A 22429-nucleotide genomic window follows, 5' to 3' on the forward strand; every position below is an offset into this window, starting at 1 on the left:
CATTAAAGAGCCACAGTCTGAGTATAGCTATAGTAGAGTAAGGAGTTGCATTATCTTCTAGAACGTGTGTGTAAAATATCACTCTGTTAAAAACAGATATCCATTTACATTTCAAAGAGGTAATCAGTTATCAAGTTACTTCGCCTTTAGAACATCATTTTTACCTCACCTCTCTTCTTAGACATCCATACTTATCCACTTTCTCTCTCTCTCCTTTTTTCTCCTTTCCTCCACTCCTTTCCTTTTGATCCTAGCTTACTTTACATTCACGTAAATACTTTAGTAACTCACCCAAACTCAATAATGAATGAGATATTGTAAACGTATTTTACTGTTTTGTTGTTTTTTCATTCATATATAAAGTGATTTTTTTTCCAAGTCAGCTTTTGTTAATGCATAGGTTATACATGCTTCCTTTTTCTTAAATTGTTTTTGAAAGAAATAGGATTGAGAGAATAAATCTAATCCCATTTTCTAAAAGTATAAAATTGTGCACTCATTGAATTTACTTAGGGTGAGGAAATTGTCTGCAGAACATTTGAAATACAGAATAGCTTTTACGTTGCCATGGGTATTACTTCAGTTGGATAGCTGTTGGGTAGAAGGACGAGCTCTCTGGAGGCTATTACCACGTGCTTATACTGCACCTAGCACACTGAGACCTTAATCTGAGTTGGGATTTCTGGGGGTTATGATATTACAAATGATACCAAATTTTTATTTTGGTGCCTGGAAAAGTAGGCATTACCATCCGTATTGTTCATGACAATTTGCAACTGAAGTCCTTATATATACAGCCTGCTGAAAGTGTATGGTGAGCAGTACAGCTTAAGATCTGCCCTCATTCAGGAAAGCATCCCTGTTCCGAAAGGTTGCTTAAGCACAAGCATGTGCCTATTCCTCATGGAAGTCAATGGGATTTAGCACGTACTTAAGTGCTGTTCTGGGTCAGGGCCTTAGTGTGGAAAGCATTAAAACTGAATTTCTTTCTCAGGAATCAAACTGTTGCATGGCGCAATAAAGGCAGTTACAGCTGCAAATAAAACAAAGTAGAATTTCCCTTAATTACCAGGAGAAATCAACGCAGATAAGATAGCATTGAAGGCCAAATGGGTTGCAGCAATTGTTTTTCTTCCTTCTTCTTTGAGAGCTGGCTATGCAGTTGTTTTTTTTTCCCACTAGACACTCAGGAGCAAATCAAAACAAAAACATGGTCTCTAAGCTTTTTAAAGTTGACATGCTCTTTATGGTGTGTGCATAACGCACGTGATTCTTCAGAAGGATTCTTTTTTTTAAAAAAAACCTTGTGAATATTTTCCCTATTCAAAAAAACAGGTTGTGACTTGTGAAACACAGACCATTAGTGTGTGCTGCCTAAATATTTTAGTAAGGGAACTGATTCTGCTTGCTAAAAAGCATTTTAACAATTTACTTAAAACATGCCTGTTTAATAATATTCTTTAAAAATGTATGTTATTTACAGAGAAAAAATAATATCCAATAATAAAACTACCAAAGTCTACCTTCCTTGTAGTAAAGAATCTCAGCTGAAATTGTTACATGATTTTGTTTACAAGTGATTTTTCTCCCTTCATTTGTATTTTGAAAATTATTTCTACAATGACTTTTAAATTACAACAGTATGGCTTATGCCCCTTTTGATTTCTAGAGCTCTTGCAAGGTGATTAGTTGCCAATTATTTAACAACTTAAATTTTAGACAGAGAACAAAAATAGGACTTCAGGAGAAACAGAACATTCTCTCCTGATGCATCATGTAATCAAGGGCGAAAGATAATCAGACAGGAGAGACAATAAGGAAGAAATTAAGCATTCTGTCTTAAAAGGCAAAGGTTTATTATGCAATGTAGCTTAGAATAAATGACTGCAGGAAACTTTTGACAGTGCTAGTCTGGACTAAGAATTTTGTGTTTTACGAAGGCTGGATTGATTGTATTACTTTATAAATCGCACCTGTCTGTGCAGTATTAGCAATATATGGGCTAAAAGAAAGTAAAAGGTAAATTGATGCTTGTGGTGATAAGCATTGTTTACTATATCTTGTTCTGTTGGCATCTATCCTTAGTGTTTGAACTGTAATAGGACTCCCAACACTGTAGTCCAAGCAAAACCATAATTAACAATTATTGTTTTAAAAACAGTAAATCTTCTAAATTTTCATGGAAGATCCGATTACCCTGAATTTCTTAGAGAAGTCAAGTGTCTTTCAAAGATAAGGGGTGAAAAGACAATGCATGTGAGCCATTATGCTGTCCATTTTGAGAGAACCATAACTCAGGAGAAAGTATTTGAAGACCAAAGTTGTCAAGGTAGCGTATAGTTTGTATAATGCTCTGCCATACAAGGGGTGTGAATCAACTTAAATAGATGTGTAGAAATAGATAATGTAAGTGGGTCAGTTTTGCAGTGGCCTGATCTTCCATAAGTGCTGAGCATCCACAGCTCCTAGGTGAAGTTGGTGGGCATCTGCAGGTACTCAGCCCCACTGAATATTAAAAAATAAGCTTCTAGGATGCTGTCTTCTGTTTAATGTTAAAATGTAATATCTAAATTTTGGACACTGTCTTATCTGGCAATAAAACAGAATTTTAAAAATCTGTTCTTGAAGTTAGGTGTGAATGAGAACTTCACCAGCTTGTCTTGACAGATGTAGGCAGAAAAGAGTGTGGTGCCTTTATGGAAAAACTCTTGACAACTGAATAGATATAGCCTGAGACACTAGATTTCCAGCTAGGATTAACTCCAAAATCTTAGACATTTGTAGGAAATGATCTTGAATTCTGCTTGCAGATGTGGTTGTCCCATCTAAAAAAAGATGTATTGGAATTGGAAAAGGTTCAGAAAAGGGCAACAAAAATTATTAGTGGTATGGAATGGCTTCCATATGAGGAGAGATTAATAAGACTGGGACTTTCCAGCTTGGAAAAGACACGACTAAGGGGGGATATCATTGAGGTCTATAAAATCATGACTGGTATGGAGAAAGCAAATAAGGAAGTATTTACTTCTTCTCATAACACAAGAACTAGGGGTCACTAAATGAAATTAATAGGCAGCAGGTTTAAAACAAACGGAAGTATTGCTTCAGACAACGCACGGTCAACCTGTGGAACTCTTTGCCAGAGGATGTTGTGAAGGCCAAGACTATAACAGGGTTCAAAAAAGGACTACATAAATTAATGGAGGATAGGTCCATCAATGGCTATTAGCCAGAATGGGCAGGGATGGTGTCCCTAGTCTCTGTTTGCCAGAAGGTGGGAATGGGTGACAGGACATGGATCACTTGATGATTACCTGTTCTGTTCATTCCCTCTGGGGCACCTGGCATTGGCCATGGTCGGAAGACAGGATACTGGGCAAGATGGACCTTTTGGTCTGACCCAGTATGGCTGTTTTTATGTCCTTATGTAAATGTTCTGTCCTTTAGTACTCATTTCCTTGGTCTTTACCACCTGGTCATCCATATGTCTAGTAGTCATGTTCCATAGAACAGCTACATTTTGGGAAATGTGTTCCTTTCGAAATATTAAGAATATTAGGTATTAATTATGTCTGGCCAGCCTTGAAACACTGCCATGAAATTTTACTAGTAACTCTGAAAGACAACCTAATTTCCCATCCTCATCACGATGATATAAAGAGTAATAATCTACCCAGCATAAACAATTATTACAGTTTTGTACAATGTACATGTAAGGTGTCAATGGAAAAGTTAGTCTACCAAATATGATTATCCTGGTTAAATTCATGTATCATCTCTGAATCTAAAGTTATGAATATTGGCCATGGACTTGTATCTTATACATGTGGTATTCCTTGGTAACGCCCAGCAGATAAGATTTACGTCAAGGCTAGATAGCTTTGCGTTAATGGCCAAAGACACTTACCTCTTACACACAGTGAGCCCTAGAAGAAACTCATTCACACCAGATAACTCTTCCTGCAGATGCCTCAGCTTCCAAGCGGCCTGTGGGTACCCCCTGTGGGTCATCAAGCCATATAAGGACATGTGATAGGCTCATGTGACCCTTGACTCCATCTTATGCCAGTAACTTTCCACAAAGTAGGCTGTGAGATTTGTTTGAGACAGTAAATTTCCAGGCACATGGCAAAGGATATAAAAAATCCCCCTGCAATTTCCATTTTGCCTCTTTCATGCCCTAGTTCTCTGGACTATGGATTTATTACTAAAAGGAGCATGCTGAACTATGGACCGAGGACCTTCCAATCCTTTGGAAGTTACCAGAGAGACTTTATAAGCAAGCAGTTTATACCATCACTGCTACAAACCTCATATAAGAACTTTGCAATTATCTGTTAACCATTATATATGCTTTTATTCTTTCTCTTAATATTAAACTGTTAGTTTCTAATTACTAAAGGATTGATCTGATCATGATGATTGAATAAGATCTGAGTTATCAGCCACATAGCCAGGACAATATATCTCTTGAAATTAAATGGACCCAATATTTGATTAAACTGGTTTTCAGTAACTACTCATCATAGAGTCCAGTGTCTGCGCAATGAGACAAGGGCTGCAATGCCTAAGGAGACTGCATCGTTAACTTCCTGTTAACCCGTCTGGTGAGAGAGAAGTTTACTTTTGTTTTTCGGTTGGTGTGATCTTATGATAGAATAGCCTCCAGTTTGCGGTGAGTCTACCCTATTCTCAGCAGTTTGTTTTGGTATTCCCAGCTGTGACCCACTGAGGCCCAGTGACAACTTCCAAAGGAAGAGAGCCAAAGAACTTGAAAATGTTTAAGTAAAAAAATTCAGTTAGGAGTGTACTCAGGATATAAGTAAACTGGGGAGCAATAGTCATCTCCCTACCAGGTGTGGGAGGGAAGGGAGGAAGGCACCAGTTGTTAGTGGCCTTCTGAATTCTTCATAACTCCCAAACTGAAACCTTTTTCTTGCAGACTAGCTACATATATCCCCAGCACGTATTTGGTACCTAATGGCTTTCAGATGAAGAGGAAGAAAGCGTGTTTTGATGGCTAAAGACTGTTGCCAGTTTATCCTAGAACTAGAACAAAATGGAAAAAAAATTCATGATTGACAATATGTGGGATACATAACTCTGAATTCACTCTGAAATAATCCAATAGCCCGTCAGTATACAGGGACCATCTAGAACATGTTTCACGCATTTTGATGCTAGCTCTGTTTTAATAGATACAGGGTCATGAAAATCTTTGGCAGTCGCATTCCTGTGGTGTAAACTGGATATATCTCCACTCTCCAAGGGCCAAACATAAAGAGTTGACACAACATCTAAATGGGCAGTACTGATGCCCCAAGAGCACGGCTTAGTCAGCCAGAACTAACAAGGATTCAGGCCTGCCTACAAAAGTTTCTGTCATCAAACAGATCTCCTTTGGAGTCATGTGACACAGTCAGTCTACCATCCTTATTGAAACTCTGGGCAGGGCAGAGACAGCAGTACTGCCTGCCCTCCTCAGGCACTGCTTTCTTGACCTAGGGTATACGTTGGAGTCATACTTCACACTGGTGTTTGCCAGCTTTGTTCAGTTTAGTCCTTTTGCATCTACTGCTACAAAACATTCTTGAATCAAAAACCCACATAACATTCATACCAAGTTCTTAATCTCATAAAGGCTTTTTGGTTTACTGCCTTCTTGATCAACCTTTTTTGGGGAGTGGAGGGGTATCAAATTTGTAAATATCTTCTGTATATTTAGTACATCACAATGTTGTCATCAACATGGTATGTTGCAAATAGCAGAAACTAGATTAATGAGGGCAAATGCATCCATTGCTTCCTGGGGAAACACAATATTGCTACTGGTGCAATACAGATAGAATTCAGTACAATTAGTTGCTGCTATATTGCCCTCCATCTTGAGTTTCTTCATGAGACAAGAGACCATGCTAGCTGCTTTTTCTGTGATATAAACCTACTTACTGATAGATACATCTTTGGGCAATAATTGTAAAACAACCTATTAGGCAAATGGATTTAGTTCCCTTCTTTTAATTGCAGTTTTCATTGTGTTTTAAGTCGGTAAGTTATTGTTTCTAACTATGAGCTCTCATTAAAGAAAGTAAACAAATTAAAGTCAGCTTGGAACAGAATTTTAAATGATCCACCAAAAATATTTTATTGAGAGTTCTTGCTATACTATGCTGGAGAGCTAAAAAAGAAAGGGGTAGAGTGGTAAATGTAGCTTCCATTTTCTAGCAGTTCATTGATCCAGTGCTTTCTACATAATTAAACTAAATGGCATTATGTGAAGGTTACATGTCATATGGGTGTTCTAGCAAGTGTAGCACACTTTAATTGTATGTTTCAAGAACAAAGTTTCTTTTCTCTGGCAATCTAAAATGAAAGTTAAAGTTACAAAAAGTCTTCATCTGTTATGTGCCACTCCTCTCCAGAGAGCGGACAATTTTCTAGTGTTTGATAAATGTCTGTAACATTTAATACTAATATAGAGTAGTTAGAGTGCCTTGGATGCTGTTTGAACCCATTAGAAAGCTAGTGTTTTCAATAAGTTGCTTTATAAGGTACTTTTCCCATTGGACTTGGTTTCAAGCAATAGCCAAGACACTAATAGATTCTGTTCTGTAATATAATTTATGTCTGTACCACCTGGTCCTCTTGTTCAGTTTTGAGTGTTGAACACAGGGAATAAGTCTGTATTTGGGGGGGGGGGGATGGACTTGATGGCTCAAATTGGTTTCTTTCATCTCTCCATTATCTGATTATATGACTGAACTCCTCACCAACCTTAGGAATGGTCCTTATGGGTAAGGTTTGACTCCATTTGGTAATGCAGTTTTGGGAACTTTGCACTGTTGTTTCTTGTGCTGCACGTCTTCTTTGGGGAAGGGGTCTTTTGCACCTGGGGTTAACAACCCCCATAACCCTTCAAAGTCACTAAATTCACCAAGGAAAGAGAGAATCTGGACAGAATGAATACATTGTGGATTGAACTCACAATACTGCTCGGTTTTTGATACTTAAATCGAATACATTTTTATAGCTTGATTTAGCTTTAGACTTCAGCTGGTATATGATCAGTAAATGCCATAGCACACACTATCTTACTTTAAAAGACTGAAGAGATTCTGATAATTAATGGAGAGAGGATATTCAGCAGAACAATGTAGATTGTTCTCTCTGGTAACTGTCATAAATAGTCATTTGTGTTCTGCAGCTGAGCCACTAAAGGGGATTATAGTCAACACTGGTGTTGCTGCCGCAAAGTCATTGGTTAAAATGAAGTTCAGCTTCAGCTATTTGTATTCAGGTGCACAAAAGCTGCAGTCTAGATTTTCACTGAGAATTATTCATATATGCATCCTAACTGAAGGCTGAATGAAAAGGTAACATTGATAGTTACTGGCTTTATGAACGTTGCAGATTCTATTGAGGAATAAATTAAGAGCTCTGTCTAAAGTGGTAATGAATTATGGTTGTATAGAGTTGATAAGTCTAGTCTTGCACAAATCACATGCTGGCAAGATATCAAAAGCCTGAATAGATAAACATGAAAAAGATGCTAAAATTGAAAGCTAAAAAACCTGTTCCAAATGTATATTGAACAGGAATAAGCCATAAATTGAAACAGCCGAGTTCAGGAACTTAATACATCAGTTTCTTTTTTTTATCTTAAAATTGGGAATCAATGTGGCTGATGCTAACAGCATATTTTTTCCTTAGTTCTAAGTGAAAAGTGTTTTATTAAGTCAATCTCTGTAGAACAAAGCTTATATAGTTTGATTGTAAATATCTTATTTAGAACTGTTGTTCACTTTTGGTAATTGAGACAAGCAACAGATTATAGGTGTGGTTTTTTATATTAGGCTTTCACCATCACAAGATGTGCATAACTCAGATGTATGTTAAAGTTTTATGTAAAACTGTGATAAACATACCGGTTATAAAGCTGTTTACCAATAATGGTCAAATAATGTCAAATAATGTCTGTCTGTTCATCGTTTCCTAATTTGAATGTCTAGTTAGATGAAACCACAGCAAAACACTTAAAAATAGTTGTTACAGACATGGTTACCTAAATTTGTTTTTATTTTTCACACAAAAAATGCAGTCCTATTCAGTATGTGAAACACATTGAGTAGAATGAATCTGTCTGAATAAAAAAAAAATAAATGTTACTCATTTGTCAGAAGGGCATGTCCAGCTAAAACACAAAGATTACAGATGACCAGGGCTTCAAGCAAGTGCTGTCAGGACAGAAAAGTTGGATTTCTAGTAAGTTGTGGGAGAAGCAGCAATGTCACTTGGTGAAATCCTATGCAGGGGGAAAAGGTAGCCAGACTGACAAGACCAAGACTGGGAAGATGGTAGTGGTGCACTATGACTCTTTGGGTTCAACCCAGACCGGTAAGAGGTTGTTACACCACCTGCCCTGCAGTTCTGGGTGCCTTTGATGCTGTGTTGCTCTGGCATGCATCTCTGACACCAACAACCAGCATACAAGCATGTAGGTCACACCCTGACTTCCACTGCCCAGTTACTTTTTGCAGAGTGACCCCAACAACCTCCCAATCCCAAATTTCCTTTAGATAGACAGTATACTGCAGCTCATTAATTTAAGTGGGGTTAACAATTACTCTGATTTTAGTTACAGCCCTGAAATGGTTTATAGTAAAAGTAAAACAAGTTTATTTAACAAAAGGACATAGGATTAAGTGATACCAAGTATAAGGGAAAAAGATAAAGGGTTATAAGCAAACAAAGGTAAAAAAATCCTTCCAAGACTAGAACTTATTTTCGGCAAGTTAGTCTTTTGCCTAAGCAGGTTCTCTAAACTTAGTTCCCAGAGACTTCAATCCCTGTGGTTGAAGGATCCAACTTTCTGTGATTTTTTTTTTTTAAAGAGCTCTGGCCCCTTTAATCCCCTTTAGTCTTTATGCACACCTCCTCACCCCCCCTTATGTCACCCTATATTTCATTGTCTCTTTTAGAAGAGGCAGGAAGGCTTCCTGCTGTTTTTCCCTTCCAGTGGACTTCCCATCCCCTTGCTGACTTGTGTGCAAATGGGGCTTCCATTATTTTGATTCATAATGCTTAATTTACATTGGAGACCGGTTGGGTTGCTTCTGTTTCTGCCTATGGTTAGTCAGAGACCATTAAAGCATAATCAGTGAGAATTCCTAATCACCAATGTCTCACAGGCTTTCGTAAGACCTTACTCTATACACTTTTATAATACAATAATATTGTATTCAGTCAGCTGATTCAGCTGCTTATCATGTGAGATTCAGACCCTCCCCCCATTTATAGTTAAGAATTATTGCCCTAATTTCCTTAAGCAGAAGGAACTTCGTTCAGATTTCTTTCATGAGACAAAACTCCCACAAGAGTAAATATGGGAGGCAAATTTTCTCTCATCCTGGTCTCTATGGGCTCTGTGCTAGCACTGCAACTAGTACCCTGAGACCCTAATCCCTGTTGGGGGGGCTTCTGGGGGCTATGAGTTTACAAATGATAGCAGATTTTTGGCTTGTGCCCAGAAAATTAGGTATTACCATCCTTATTATCCATGAGAGTTTGCAACTTAAGTTCACAAACCCATAGAAAGTAGGGTGAGAGAACAACATTTGCCTTCCATATTTAGTCTTGTAGGAATTTTGTCACATTAAAGAAATCTGAACAAAATTCCATCTGATTAAATAAATTAGGACAATTCTTTCCCTAGCAGTATAGATCTATTCTTTACCTCAGGAAAATCATGTGGTTTTTAAATATAGTTGATATTTTTAGAATCTAGGGAAAATGCCTAGTATTTTTCAGTTGTTCCTCTGCAGGTTCTGGTTTGCATTTCAATTTAATAGTGATATTTTAAAAAATTGTTTTGTTAATATTAACTGTGACGTCTGCACTTCTTATTGCAGTCCTCAGATCTTAGGCCCCAGCTCAGTCATGCGACCCCATGAAATTCAGTATATTGATATAGAAGAAGTCACTGGGGCTTATGAATGTGCTTAAATGCTTTGCGGAGTTGAGGTCTTAATCGCAGCGATTGAACTATTCATTGCATTCCATTGATCATAATACTCTTCCGAAGTTTAATCTGACTATTTATTTGTTGATGTAACTTTTCCTCATGCATTACTTGTCCATTTGTCTTTCATTGTGCTTAGAAATTAAACCAGTATTTTGGAATGCATTACACTTACAATTGGCAAGGGAATGTTGTTGGCCCAACTAACTGAAAAAACAGTGTCATGATGAAGTGCACTCTTCTTTTGTTGTTTCACAGCATTTTCCCATGTAGAAGAAATGTACGATATATGGCTTTAAGTATGAGTTGTTGGAATGAGATGCCTGAGATTAACTTCCTCTTTCAAAAGAGACATAAATATATCAAGTCACAAAACTGCTTTTCTGTGTGAATTATGTAGAAAAGAAAAGAAGGGAGGGGAGGGGAAAAGGAAACTTCTATCTCTACTTTGTCTAAAATTAAGCTGTTAACGAAGACTTGTCTATGTAATCTGTCAAGGGCAGATCTCGGAAGCAAGTACATGTCAAAAGAGTATGAAGTTCTCCCAATAATATTTTACCTATATACCAAATAAGGTTATTATTGGGAATGGTCTGTGATAGTGTCCTCATGCCTTTGACAGACTTCATAAATTAGCCCCCAAATGAGTGGAAAATGGGTTGTTTTGCTGATATGTCAAAAGTTGATTGGAATGAGAAGGGAGCCTGAAGTAGATGAAGCAATTAAAAATCTTTGTCATGATGAAATAGATAAGGGGAAATTTTCAAAGGCACCAATGGTCATTAGATGCATAACACTCAGTGAGGTGCCTAATTGCCATTTTTTGCCTTTGGAAAAACTCCTCTTAATCTATTGTAGATATACTCTCCCATTATAAATATTACTGCTGGTAAAGAATTTTTCAGTCAATCTATCCCTTAGTCTATAGGCAGTAGGAATCTGGATCCAAGTTGCTGTAGTCATTATCTCTCTAGAAGACTATTGTAAATGCAATCTCGATTGAATAAATAACCAAGGCTCTAGGTTCACAGGAATGGAGAGCCTTGAGAAGAAAATTAACTGATCGAGGATGTGGTTTCAGTATAGGGATAGGCCTGAACCAATATTTCAGATCCAAACACCCTAAAGCTTGACTGTGTTCATCTTCAAAGTAGGGTGCATAAAGCCAGGCTACACTGGGAAACTATCCCATTCCTAACATTGGCTTTTCAGCAAGAGGAGTTTGAAAATTTTTCCCATTTTTTTTCCCATGCATCTTTTACCAACTTTTTGTTTCGGCCACACCACCCTTGAACTGCTGTTAAGAACAGTTGTACTGCTGTAGCAGGCTCATCCCTTTACAGTGTAAGTTCAAATGTTAACATCTCTTGTGTTAAGCTGTATTATTTTTAGCTCATTACTATAGAATACTGTAGTGTTTAAGAAAGGCTTTTCAAGAAGACTTAATCCACCTTCATTGCAACTCTTAAAATATATGCACATCCCTGCATCCATTATACAATTCACCTGTACAGTTGCCTACTGACCTCAGTGGAAGCCACGTGCAATGATGAAGCCAGCATAGTGGGAGTAAATTACCCCACATCTGCTTGCTGTGGGGTTCTTACACTTTCCTTAGAGTAGCTGGTGTTGGTTACTCTTGGAGACAGATATTGGACTAGGTAGACCATAATTCGTATCCACTGTGTCTGTTCCTGTGTTCCTATGTCCCTGTAAAGCAAATGCTGGCTATGTGCAATTCAACCCTCTGTTGTTTTTTGTTATTTATTTTCAGCAATCAGAGCTTTCTTCTGAGGAGCGTCCAGAGAGACTCGGAGCTGCCCAGCAGCACCGAAGGAAAGTGGCATCTCTAAAGAAGCAAATCTTGCAGAAAACCAAACTTTTGGAAGAGGTAGGATTTGTGTTGGTAACAAAGAAAAAGCATTGGTAAATGTATTTGATCACAATGCTTTTGCCATTCAGAAAATATTTGAAAATTACACTCTACCAGTAACTTGTCATGCTGAACATTAGTTAAGTATGTTTTAATGTCTCGCTTGCATATTTATTACTAAGACAATTATGCGACTTATGTTAAAGAATAGGATACCCTTGTGAATGTGATGCTGCGTGCAAAAGTTCCTTTCGTACGTAAACTGAAAACCTCTAACAGAAATATTTCCTAGTTCTTTTTTCTCCACCTTCGCTGTTGGGGTGTGGCGTTGAAATGGTGACAACCAGTATGTTCAAGTAACAGTTGTAATGGTCATTCAGAGATGCTTGATGAATGCTCAGCTTCTCATGCGTCTACTCTTCTCAGCCCACATCTGTTCACCAGCGTAAGGGTCATTCAGAGTCTGGCTCAATAAAATCTCAGTTGTTTGCTGTACATCTTGAAGACTTATGTATAGGGGGTTCAGCACCTTTTATGGGTAAATCTATGGTAAAGTTCTCAATGGAGCATAGTTTTTTGTATATAGCTCAGTTATCTGAATCTAACATTAAATGAACACAAGGTTAGGACTGAGTTATGGAATAAAACTCATACATACATATATGTATGCATTGACAATTGGAAGTACTAATTAAAGTTAATCTTAAGTTAGGAAGCAGGAAAAACGTTAATTTACTTTCCCCTTCCCAACCAAAAAAGAAGTTAGATTGAAGCTTTTTGACTAGCTTACAAATTTTTGTAAAGAAAATTGGGTTATTTTACTTAGAAAACTGTAACAAGACAGCTAATTAAAAATGTTAGTAAATGTTAGATTGGATCTCATAATGGAACACACAACTGGATTAATTTCTTTTTCTGTCAAAGCTAATGTAGTTCCACATCCTCACTGCCTTCTGGCCTACCCCGTCTGTCATAAACTGTTTGCACTTTAATAGATATCCCAGGTTATTTAAAACTAGCACTGTATCTCCACTTTAAAAGTCCTATAATTTATTTTCATCATACTTCCTGGATATTCTTATGCTATTCTAACATTTACTGGATCAAGTGTGTGTGTGGTATATGTGGGTTTTGTCTGTGTCTGTGTGTGTAATCATATTGTAGCCTGAAAAAGCCATTAACTTTTTCCACACTTTACTCTCAAAATAAGAAAAACCAAACAGATGAAATGCTTTTAAAGTGTGTAGCAAAATTTGGGTGCTATATCATTTTCAAAGGCAGAGAGAGGTCAGAACACCAGACCCCTTGCCTTTGCTTGTGGATTAGGAGAGGTCTCAAGCTGATTTTTGGGGGGAGCGAGAGGGAAGGAGGAGTCACATGCTCCAGCATAAGTTGAAGTGGTCTTGGGACTTCTCTAACCTACTTCTGCTGACACTGGCCCGAGACAGTATATGACAGCTGGAGCACACCGTGCTCTAGCCCTGCTGCTTCTCTGTCCTCTCTCTACTGCAGGGGTGGGCAAACTTTTTGGCCCAAGAGCCACATCTAGGTGGGGAAATTGTATGCAGGGCCATGAATGTAGGGCTGGGGCAGGGGGTTGGGGTGCGGGAGGGAGTTTGGGCTGCGGGAAGGGGCTCAGGGCAAGGGTGCAGGAGGGGGCTATGGGCAGGAAGTTGGGATGCAGGAAGGGTCCGGGGTGCAGCAGGGGGCTCAAGACAAGAGGTTAGTGTGCTAAGGGCAGGGGGTGTGGGGTGCAGGAGGGATTCGGGGTGCAACCTCTGGCCCGGTGCTGCTTACCTCGAGCGGCTCGGGTGGCAGTGGTGCACAGCTGGCCTAAAGCAGGCTCCCTTCCTGCCCTGGTCCCGCACCGCTCCCGGAAGCGGCCAGCATATCCAGCAGTGGCTTCTGAGGGTGGGGTGGGGCAGGCGGCTCCACTGCACGCTGCCCTTGCCTGCGGGTACCACCCCTGAAACTCTCCTTGGCCGCAGTTCCTCGTTCCTGGCCCAATGGGAGCTGCAGGGGGCAGGGCCTGCAGGTGAGGGCAGCACACAGAGCCCTCTGCCCCCCCCCCCCTTCCCCAGGGGCCGCAGGGACATGGTGTGGCTGCTTCTGGGAGCAGCGCGGGACCAGGGCAGGTAGGGAGCCTGCCTCAGCCCCGCTGCGCCATGGGGCTGGCAATCCTGCAGGCCAGATTGAAAGCCCTCACCAGCCGTAGTTTGCCCTCCCCTGCTCTACTGGGCACAGATGAGAAGGGGGGAAGCTCCCATAGGCGCTGGATCTGTGCCAGCTGAGCACAGTCTGTGCTAAGGGAATTCTCAGATGGACAGATTTGGTAGCTTTTCAGCCGCTGTGCTGCTCCAGTGGCACATGGACTGGAAAGCAGGAGAGTCTGGCTCTGTATTTTTCTCCTCCCTCCTGCCCTTTTTAAAAAAAAAATTTTTTTGTTAATTACATGTTTAAGTGTTAAACGTGTATCTGTCACTTGCTCCTGTGCCAATAAGCGTGAGCACGATATTCAGAAGAATCCTATTGGAACAGATGGTCCATTTCTTCCACAGTACTAAACAATAGTGTGAGCATAGGACCAGTAGTACAGAAATAATTCTTTCATCTGGTGTATATTATATGTGTTGACTTTTCTCCCTTTACTTTCGTTTCTGAGCCATTCCCCTGGTTCTCCTTGTTGTGTGAAAGCCCCACACAAACAACAACAGGGAAGAGGAAAAACAAATTTAAAACATATGAAAATGTGCTTGTGAAACGAGTAATGCCACTTTGCAGAACTTTATATCCCTAATGTTATGCTTCTGCATATTCTGGAGTAATACTGTTGACTCTCTAGTTTGTAAGATAGTTTCCTTATGAGCCCAAATGTAGCCCCTCTTTTAACTTTACAGTAAAGCTCTTTTCTTTAATTTCTTGTTACCTCTGGCCAGTGGAGAATTTTTTTTTTCCTTGGGAAGTTTGAGTGGGAAGAGGCTTTAAAATTAATTGGTTGCAGTGTTTTCGAGAGCCGAATTTTAGGTTTCACATTTTGAAGTTTTGGTCCCAATACTGCAATAAGCTTGGTTCATAGTTCAAAAACTGCTTAGTTTAAAAAAATTAAATTTTGTTTTATATGTTAATCCTTTAGTGAGAACTGGCAAACAGGAATAAAGGTTAAATTCTAATTTTTGGAGTTTTTGGAACTCTTAATTCTGAATCCTCAGGAACACCATGAAAGACTTTGCTAATATTATAAATTCTATATGAAGTCTTGCAAAAACTAGCAGTTGAGTGAATGGAGTGTTTAGATCCACATCTTTAGTTTATCAACAGCAAACCAAAAACTAGAAAAAAAGTGGGGGGGGAAGCAGAATTCTTTAGATTCATCAATAACTGACCAAGGCAACTATGTGATCTTTTTATTGCATCATTTGTGTTCCCGTCTTCTGACCCCAATTCTGTTTCTGCTGTCACTGTTTGTAGTGTTATGCGTAAACACAGATTGAACGGGATAGATTTTTTTCAAAGGTATTTGAACACCTAACTGCCATTGAAATCAGTGGGAGTTAGGCCCCTGAATTTCTTTTAAAAAAACTGGGCCTAAAGACAAGGACTTATTATTATTTACCTGTAAAGCACTTGTGGAAGAAAAAAACTACTAAGGTCCTTTGACCTAAATCTCCCTATTGCAGAATAACTGTATGTGCTAAAGAAGGATGAGAAAAGGTCATAAGTGTACAAGTGGGAGGCCAAGGGATTCTATGGCAGCAGGGGGGTTTCTAAAAGCCCCTGACTATCCAGCCAGTTCCACTTAAAAAGCCCCTGACCACAATATTGCAATATATAACCCATGGCCTACAGTCAGCCGCACTTGGCCTATTATTTAACCTTGCTTAAACTAGAAAAGTTGTTTATTGATGTAATATGTATGATATTGTCCTTTATAAGGCATAATTGGTAGGGTGTGTTGGAAAAGTATGCATGCAGAAGTGTATTGTTCAAAATGCCACTGAAAACCCTATATAAGTTTGTTGAAATGTATGGAAAACAGAGCAGCTCCTGGCTAGCTATCTCTCCCTGCATGCTTGTATTACAATAAAGGAGTCTCAGGCTGTTCTGATCCAAACACAACGCGTGGTTAATTTTCCACCTCACACTATATATCCCTGTTTCATATGTTATCAGAGGAGCTTGTAAATTCTGTGTGACAAGGTGAAATAGTCAATGGAGTTTTCCTCACTGCTGCCAAATTAGATTTTTGTCATAGGTTTACTGTTAATAATGACATAATAGGTTGATGCATATTAAGAAAATGCCCTGCTGCTGCTAAAATCTTTTTTCCTCCTGACTGTTACCTGAAGAAATCAGTGACAATGATCAGAACAATAATGTACAGCACAATGTCTCCCAAGTGTACCAAATTGTCTGGAAGAGTAGAGGTGGCTTGTTAACATGACCCTCGTTCCAGTGTAGCTGTGAAATTTAAGGTAACTGGTCTAGATTATTGTTAAAACCTCTCTGGAGTTCCACAGCACAAAGATTCCATCCCGCAAGTCACCAGTCCATTGACAACTATTTGTTTTAAGGCTAATGCGTCTGGAGAGTTCATCTGTAAGTGTCTGACATGTTTGTTGGATTTTTTCAGCCAAAATTCATGTAACAGAATGTAGACTAAGAATCTGACAGGGAAAGACTGTGACTCTGACAGCTTTCCTATTATGTAGAAGACAGCCATTGTGAACCTCAATGTAATAAATAACTCAATAGCTCAAATATTGCCATTCTCCATTACAGGTGTAATTAGTGTGACTGTAGAATCAAATGCTTCTTTTTCTTTGTTAATAGTTGCAAGCTAAATGTGCTGACCTGCAAGCAGGCTGTAGTGAAGCAAAGAAGACATTGACTGAGGTAATCTTGCTTTTTTCCCCCTTTGTAAAATGTAACATTTCTTATGTTCCCTGAAGAGTGAAGCAGATCATGCATATAGGAGGATGAAAAGAACGAATTTAGAATTTGTGAATGTGTGATAGTAGTGGTAATAATATTAAATCTATAACACTACTTTTCTCATCCTTTCTTTTATATCAGGGGTAGTCAAACTTTTTGGCCCGAGGGCCACATGGGGGTTGCAAAACTATATGGAGGGCTGGGTAGGGAAGGCTGTGCCTCACCAAACAGCCTGCCCCCCCCCGCCTCCTATGTGCCCCCTCCCACTTAGCACCCCCTGAGTGCCCCCCTCAGAATCCCTGACCCATCCAGCGCCCACTGCTCCTTGCCTCTGATGGCCCCCTCCTGGGACCCCACCCCCTATCCAATGCCCCCTTCTCCATGTCCCCTGACTGCCCCGACCCCTAGCCACACCCCCGACCCCTGATTGGCCTCCTGGGACTCCCATGTCTATCCACTCCCCCAAAACCTCCGCCCCATCCAACTGCTCCCTGTCCCCTGACTGCCCCCCCAACTCCCGACCCATCCAACCCCCCCCCGCTCCCTGACTGCCCCAACCCCTATCCACACCTCTGCCCCCTGACAGGCCCCCTGGGACTCCCATGCCCTATCCAGCCTCCCCTGTTCCCCATTCCCTGACTGCACCGACCCCTACACACACACACACACACACACACACACACACACACACACACACACACACACACACACACACACACACACACACACACACACACACGACAGGGCCCCCGGGACTCCCATGCCCTATTCTACCCCACCCCTGTTTCCCTGGCTGGCAGGAGTGGTGGGCCAGAGCACTGGCAGCGTGGTGTGCTGAGGCTGCGGGGGATGGGGGACAGTGGGGGAGGGGTTCAGGGACCGGGCAGGACAGTCCCGTGGGCTGGATGTGGCCTGCGGGCCATAGTTTGCCCACCTCTGTTTTATATAGTTAACATGTAATATTAGACAGACAAGTTGTATTTCTTTGAAACTGGTATTGACCCTACTTTCTTTTATTGCTGCACAGGCAAATTATATATGGGATTTTGAAAAGCTCCCACTGAGTAATGTTTTGAAAATCAAATCAGAGTCCTAATAGTATAAAGGGGATTTTTTTTCTGATCATTTTTGGGACACTGAGGAGAGTACTTCTGGTTGAGTGTGAAGTGGGATCAGGATATAGGCAGACTATAGACATATATTGGTGTACAGAAACTACTGGAGTTGTGGCTCATGAAACTAACTCATCTCATTCTGTTGAAACTGTGGGTGTAGTTAGTTTGCCGATGCCAGTTTGTTGGTTCCCTGCATGGTTTTGAGGAGATAAAGCAGTAAAACAGTGGATGGTCACAAGTTCAGGCGCCTCTCAATTCCATCAAAAATAAACACTTTTTTTTTTTTTTAAATTATTTTGCTGGTCTGGCTGCCTCTCTGGATTAGTAATAGAATATATAGAATCTTTCATCTCTTGGTCATTGTTTTGACTTTTAGCCCAATTTGGTCAAGGCTAAAGATTGTTTCCATCTGATAGCTGTTGGATACCTAATTTGAAATCCATTCCAAATAAATGGGTAGCCAAGTCCCCAACCCCAATGACTAACTCAGCAGTAAGACTAAGAATTAAATGGGTAGAGAAATTAACTGTTACCTATAGAGATGATCCTTCCCCACCAGCATTGACGCATGTTGGTGGAGAGGAAAACCAGCATTTTTGCTGGGTGGTTCTGCAACCAGTACATTGGATTTGAATACTTAGATTTGATAGAACTGCTAGTACGGTACCATGCTGGCTCAGCTAGGCACTTAATCCAATGCTGTTTAATCTAAATACTAGAGCTCGTCAGAACATTTTCAATGACATTTCATTTTGCTGTTTTGTTGAATCCAGAATGTTTTGATGAAGTTTTCGTTGGGACAGATTTCTTGATTCAGGGGCTCTCTGGTAACCTGAGGCTTTCATCTCTAGAAAACCTACATTTTGACACAATTCCATTTCATGAAAATGTTCAAAAGGTTTCGGTTTCATTCCCAGGTGGAACAAAAACAAATTTTGAAAGCTGCCGCAAAATGGTATTGTCATTGTCCTCTGGACAGCTCTGTAAATACCATGCAGTTTACTGAGCATAGGTGTTTTGGATGGGATCCCTAGAACAAAGGTCTTGTCTGTTCTGTGTGGCCATTAAAGATCCCATAGTGTGTTTTGTATGATAAATGGCTGGCCCCATGTAACTGACCATACTCCCCTTCACGTATGGGTCAATTGGATTCCACCCTTCACCCTTGGGATTACTGCTTTTCAATGCTTTTTTCATATAAATAGAGAGAGAGAGAGATAGTATAGGAAATGTCCTTTCAGGACAGAAGATGCTATGCATATATAAGTACTCATAATCTCATCCATAGGGACTCCTCCCTCCACGACTGTCAGTGGGTATGTCTGCACTGCACACTAAGCCCAGGTCTGTGGGACTCTGTGAATACAAGCCCATGCTTGAGCATACTGCATTGTGAACTTGGGTTTACAAGTGGTGGACCAAGATGTCTCAGGCATGCTGACATGTCCATGCTGCACTACACAGACCTTCTGATTTGGGTCTGCAGCTTGTCTGATTTCCACCCTGCAAAATAACAGTGCTTGATCCTGAATCTCAGTAGGACTCAGGCTCTGACCCACCTCAGTAGCAGGATCCTAAAGCCTGGGTCCTGAGTATTACTGAGCCGAGTCTGCCTGATGTGTGTGGACATAAGGGGGCTTGGGCTCAAATCTGAGTTAGAGTGCAGGATTAGTGTGCGGGATAGACATACCCAATTTGACATCTTCTGTGAAAGTTAGATTCACTAATAGGAGGAGGAAAGAGAACTGTTGTAAAAAACTCTGTAGAAGGCCATTAAATCAGAAGAACAAAAGCAGCAAAGTATAGAATGATCTATCCGATTTTTAAGATTGACATGCAGTGCAGTTTTAGAAATGATCAGTATTTAACAGTTGGCATTTGGATCTGCAGCGTTTGGTTTCATAATCTGGTATAAATTTGCTGTAATATGGAGCGCCTATTCATTTTGTACATAAATCCATACATATCAACATCAGGTTACCAAGGAAATGAACAGAAATGTAATTGCAACACCATATTAAATGTAGGGAACAAAGAAAGAAATAGTCTGTGATGCCATGGAAACACAATAAAAATGTGATTAGATGTTAACTGTAAAGTTTTTTTAATGTCTTTCCTGAACCTTTCTACATGTCGTTCATTCTGACTTTAAAGTATGTTTACATTTAAAATATTAGGAGTAGCCCTAGGAGGTGGTGTGAGTTGGAGAGACCTCTCTGAGGCCTTCTCTAGGTTAGATATAAAAGCTGGGATGTTTACATCATTGTTGTTTAGTCCATGCTAATTAACACCTTCCAGTACTCTAGTCCAGACCAAGCTGTTGTACTTCAGCATGTGCGCAGCTTGGCTGAGCTAAAACCTTGGCTCCCTTCTGAGATTTAAGCTGATCAGTATAGTTTGTACCAGTGGTTGTACATCCCCGTCCTTCCTCTTTGCTACCTGGAGCTAGTAATTTACTGCTGGCCTCCACTAGCAGCGAAGTACAACTCCCCCACACTTGTTCAACTTCTTGGACTCGTAAGAAGGGAAAGTGTAGCAAAGACTCCCCACATTCCTCTGCTCCTCCCTCTCCACACACTGCAGGGAAGGAGTAAGCACTTTAGTAGCTCTGCTTAGCCCTATGTCCCTGCACTTAGGGTCCAGGCAGCCCATATAGGTGTTTAAGGCAGATTCTGATTCCCCTGTGTAGGTATCAGTCTGAATCACAGTTTTATGCTTAGATGGCGGGCTACAAAAGTTCATTGGAAGAAGAAAGAGGGAAGTCTTGAATCAGTCAGTTAGAATATTTCTTTTCTACAACCCCAATCTGATTTTAATTTTAGATAAGTTTTTTTTTAAACAACATGATCTGTTGAACTTTCACATTTTGTTCCAAGACAAGGTTTTTATGACTGACCCATACATCCCTGAAAAAAATGAAATATGACAGTTTTGCTTGTATGTAGATAGGTTCCAAAATTAAGAGAGACAGGAGCATTTGGTACAGTCTTGTGCAATTTAGAATTCATTTATCCATCTTGCTGTGGAACAGGGATTCTACATATTGATTTGGGAGGGCAAGGTAGAGGGCAAGTGCAACGGTCAGTAAATTCGTCATATTTGCAGTATTCATACCTGGTAAGGAAATTCTGCTAACCTTGGATCTTGTTAATGATGGCTAAGAAATAGAGCCAAAGATTCTAGGGAATTCTCTAAAGCTTTTATTTGGAGAAAGCTTATCTCCTTGGCTTCATTGTGTGGGAAGGCAGAGAAACATGAATCATTCTGTGTGTGCAAATGTATTTACATGTTTTATTAATTGCATCCCTTAGGTTAAGAGTTGCAGTGATCAGTTGGACAAGGAGCTGGCAGCCTTAGAAACGGTGGAATCCCAAGCAGATTCTAGGTATGTTTTATTCCTTTATGTGACTTATGATCATTGCAAACTGCTGGCATTGGCAATGTAGTATTCAGTGCTTATTTCTTATTCAGCCTAAATGTATAATTAACGTATGGCTGTGAGAAGTCTGTTTTCAGCTTAGTGAACAGCAGTGGGATGGGATCTCTGGGGTGCAGCCTGGGACTGTGGGACTGCTGTGCCCCCTTATCCCCTCCAGCCTCGGCTCTCTCTCACCATGCCATGCTAGTGACCAGCAGCAAACGCTCCAGGTGCTGTTATCACTCAGCACAGCCGCATGTGGAGCCCCACACCCAGCTGGATTGCATGAATGCTCCCAGAGCCACTCATGAATCACACAGAGAAAGGCCTCAGAGCCAAATCCTCCCAGCACTGTACCTCAGGAATAAACCATCTTGCACTGCTCAAGACGAGCAGTGCAAATTTATTAATTGGTTCACCACTTCATCAATGGAAGGTGGATCTACACCATCCTTTGCAAACTTGAGCAGTTTTGCCACATGCTTCAGGCAAACTCACTGGTAAAGATAAACAGTTAAACAAATTTATTGACTAGGAAAGATAGATTTAAGTGATAGGCAAAAAGTCAGTTAGTTACCAAAAGAAAATATAAGCATGCAGTCTAAACTGTCAACCCTATTAGACTTGGCAACATCTAGATTAAGCAGTTTTTCTCACCCCACTGGATATTGCAGTCCTTTATATACAGGTTTGTCCCTTAAACCTAAGCCAGCCTCCTCTGTTGGAGTCTTCAGTCATCTTCTGAGTGTCTTGGTGGGGGTAGGAGAAAGGCCAAGCATGGGGCCCTGTGTTCTGTTTTATACTCAGTCCCATGTGCTTGGGGAACACAAGTCCAGGCGTGTCTGGTGGGCATTGCTGAATCTTCAGGCAAGGTTGAGCAATTCCCCTGGTGTGGCCTCGCCTCATGCAGGTGAGTCATTGAATTGTAGCTCCCTTGCTGGACAATGGCTGTTGATGGGTTGTATGTTGGTTACTTTCCTTGCTGTTGCCTCTGGGGAGCTAATATCTGGGTGATTTCCCCAGTTTACAGCATGATTTTAGTGACCACTATACAACACAATTCTCATAACTTA

General features: G+C 40.4%; 1 protein-coding gene across 4 annotated transcripts in view; it reads left to right on the top strand.

The window, feature by feature from the left end:
* CCDC93 (CCC complex scaffolding subunit CCDC93) overlaps positions 1 to 22429 on the top strand; it is a 104571-nt gene that overhangs the window by 55876 nt on the left and 26266 nt on the right. For all 4 annotated transcript variants that reach the window (XM_074967222.1, XM_074967224.1, XM_074967223.1 and 1 more), the window contains 3 exons: positions 11793 to 11909; positions 16722 to 16784; positions 21250 to 21323. In XM_074967222.1, the coding sequence (XP_074823323.1) occupies positions 11793 to 11909; positions 16722 to 16784; positions 21250 to 21323 (254 nt within the window). The remainder of the gene's footprint in view (positions 1 to 11792; positions 11910 to 16721; positions 16785 to 21249; positions 21324 to 22429) is intronic.

Source organism: Natator depressus, chromosome 11 (genome assembly GCF_965152275.1).
Source record: "Natator depressus isolate rNatDep1 chromosome 11, rNatDep2.hap1, whole genome shotgun sequence".
In the NCBI taxonomy this organism is placed as follows: Eukaryota; Metazoa; Chordata; order Testudines; family Cheloniidae; genus Natator; species Natator depressus.